The 1,084-nt window shown below is 50.2% G+C and overlaps 1 protein-coding gene across 1 annotated transcript in view; it reads right to left on the bottom strand.

Moving 5' to 3' along the window:
* The window catches only part of KXD1 (KxDL motif containing 1), a 33,696-nt gene that overhangs the window by 7,059 nt on the left and 25,553 nt on the right, over positions 1–1,084 (bottom strand). Inside the window, exon 4 of the mRNA XM_023517164.1 lies at positions 1,013–1,080. Within this exon, the coding sequence (XP_023372932.1) occupies positions 1,013–1,080 (68 nt within the window). The remainder of the gene's footprint in view (positions 1–1,012; positions 1,081–1,084) is intronic.

Below are 1,084 nucleotides of genomic sequence, written 5' to 3'. Positions count from 1 at the left end.
GGGGGCGCCTGTAGTCCCAGCTACTTGGGAGACTGAGGCAAGAAAACTGCCTAAAGCCCAAGAACTGGAGGTTGCTGTGAGCTGTGACACCACAGCACTCTACCAAGGGTGACAAAGTGAGACTCTGTCTCTTAAAAAAAAAGGTGAGGAAATTAGATCTGTGTTGTATCATCAACAGAGGGTGGAAAAAGCTACAAAAAATGGTAGAGTGCAGTGCCTCACACCTATAATCCTAGCACTCTGGGAGGCCAAAGCAGGAGGATCCCGTGAGCACAGGACTTGGAGAACAGCCTGAACAAGAGTGAATCCCATCTCTACTAAAAATAGAAAAATTAGCTGGGTGTTGTGGTGTACACCTGTAGTCCCAGCTACTCGGGAATTTGAGGTATAGGAGGATCACTTGAACCCAGGAGTCTGAGGTTGCTGTGAGCTAGGCTGACGCTACCGCATTAGCTGTAGGCAACAGAGACTATATCTCAAAAAATAAACAAAAAATGAAGTTCCAGGAGGCTGTGCTTCCTCTCCAAAATTGTTTTAGTCTTTCTTCCCCACAGGGCAGGCGGGAATTAGGGTGAGGTTTCAGTGGCCAAAGTGCCAAGTCCCAATGAGAACAAAGAGACTTCACAAACCCTACAAGAGACCCCAGGTACTATGCAGATACAGCCTGGGTGCTGGAAAACCAGGCCCCCAACAGAAAGCCAGCCACCCAGCTCCTTAAAACCCCATGCAGTCTCCTGTAGTCCCTCAACTTTCCCTACCCTAGGCCTTGGGATGGGAGCCCCTGTGGCCCTTGCCAAACCATCCACAGCTGCAAAATTTTCCCAAAGCCCTGTTTCCTGTGCCAGGCCTCGCCTCCAGGCCAGGAAGGAATTTACTTTGAAGCCAGCCAACAGATTTGCTCATTTCCTTCATTTTATCACCAGTGTGGGCCTGGGTTAGGGGTGGGCAGGACAAGAAAGTGGGCCAGTAAGTGGATTCCTTCCCATGCCCCAAACCCACAGCCACCACTCACATATTCTTCTGGGCCAGGATGATGGCATTGACGTCATCTGCATTCACCATGCTCAGGATGCGGCTACAGAAG

Source organism: Otolemur garnettii, unplaced genomic scaffold (assembly GCF_000181295.1).
Source record: "Otolemur garnettii isolate 467f Iridium unplaced genomic scaffold, OtoGar3 scaffold00105, whole genome shotgun sequence".
In the NCBI taxonomy this organism is placed as follows: Eukaryota; Metazoa; Chordata; class Mammalia; order Primates; family Galagidae; genus Otolemur; species Otolemur garnettii.
The sequence above is the reverse complement of the archived record's forward strand: the minus strand, read 5'-3'. Positions and strand labels throughout refer to the sequence as shown.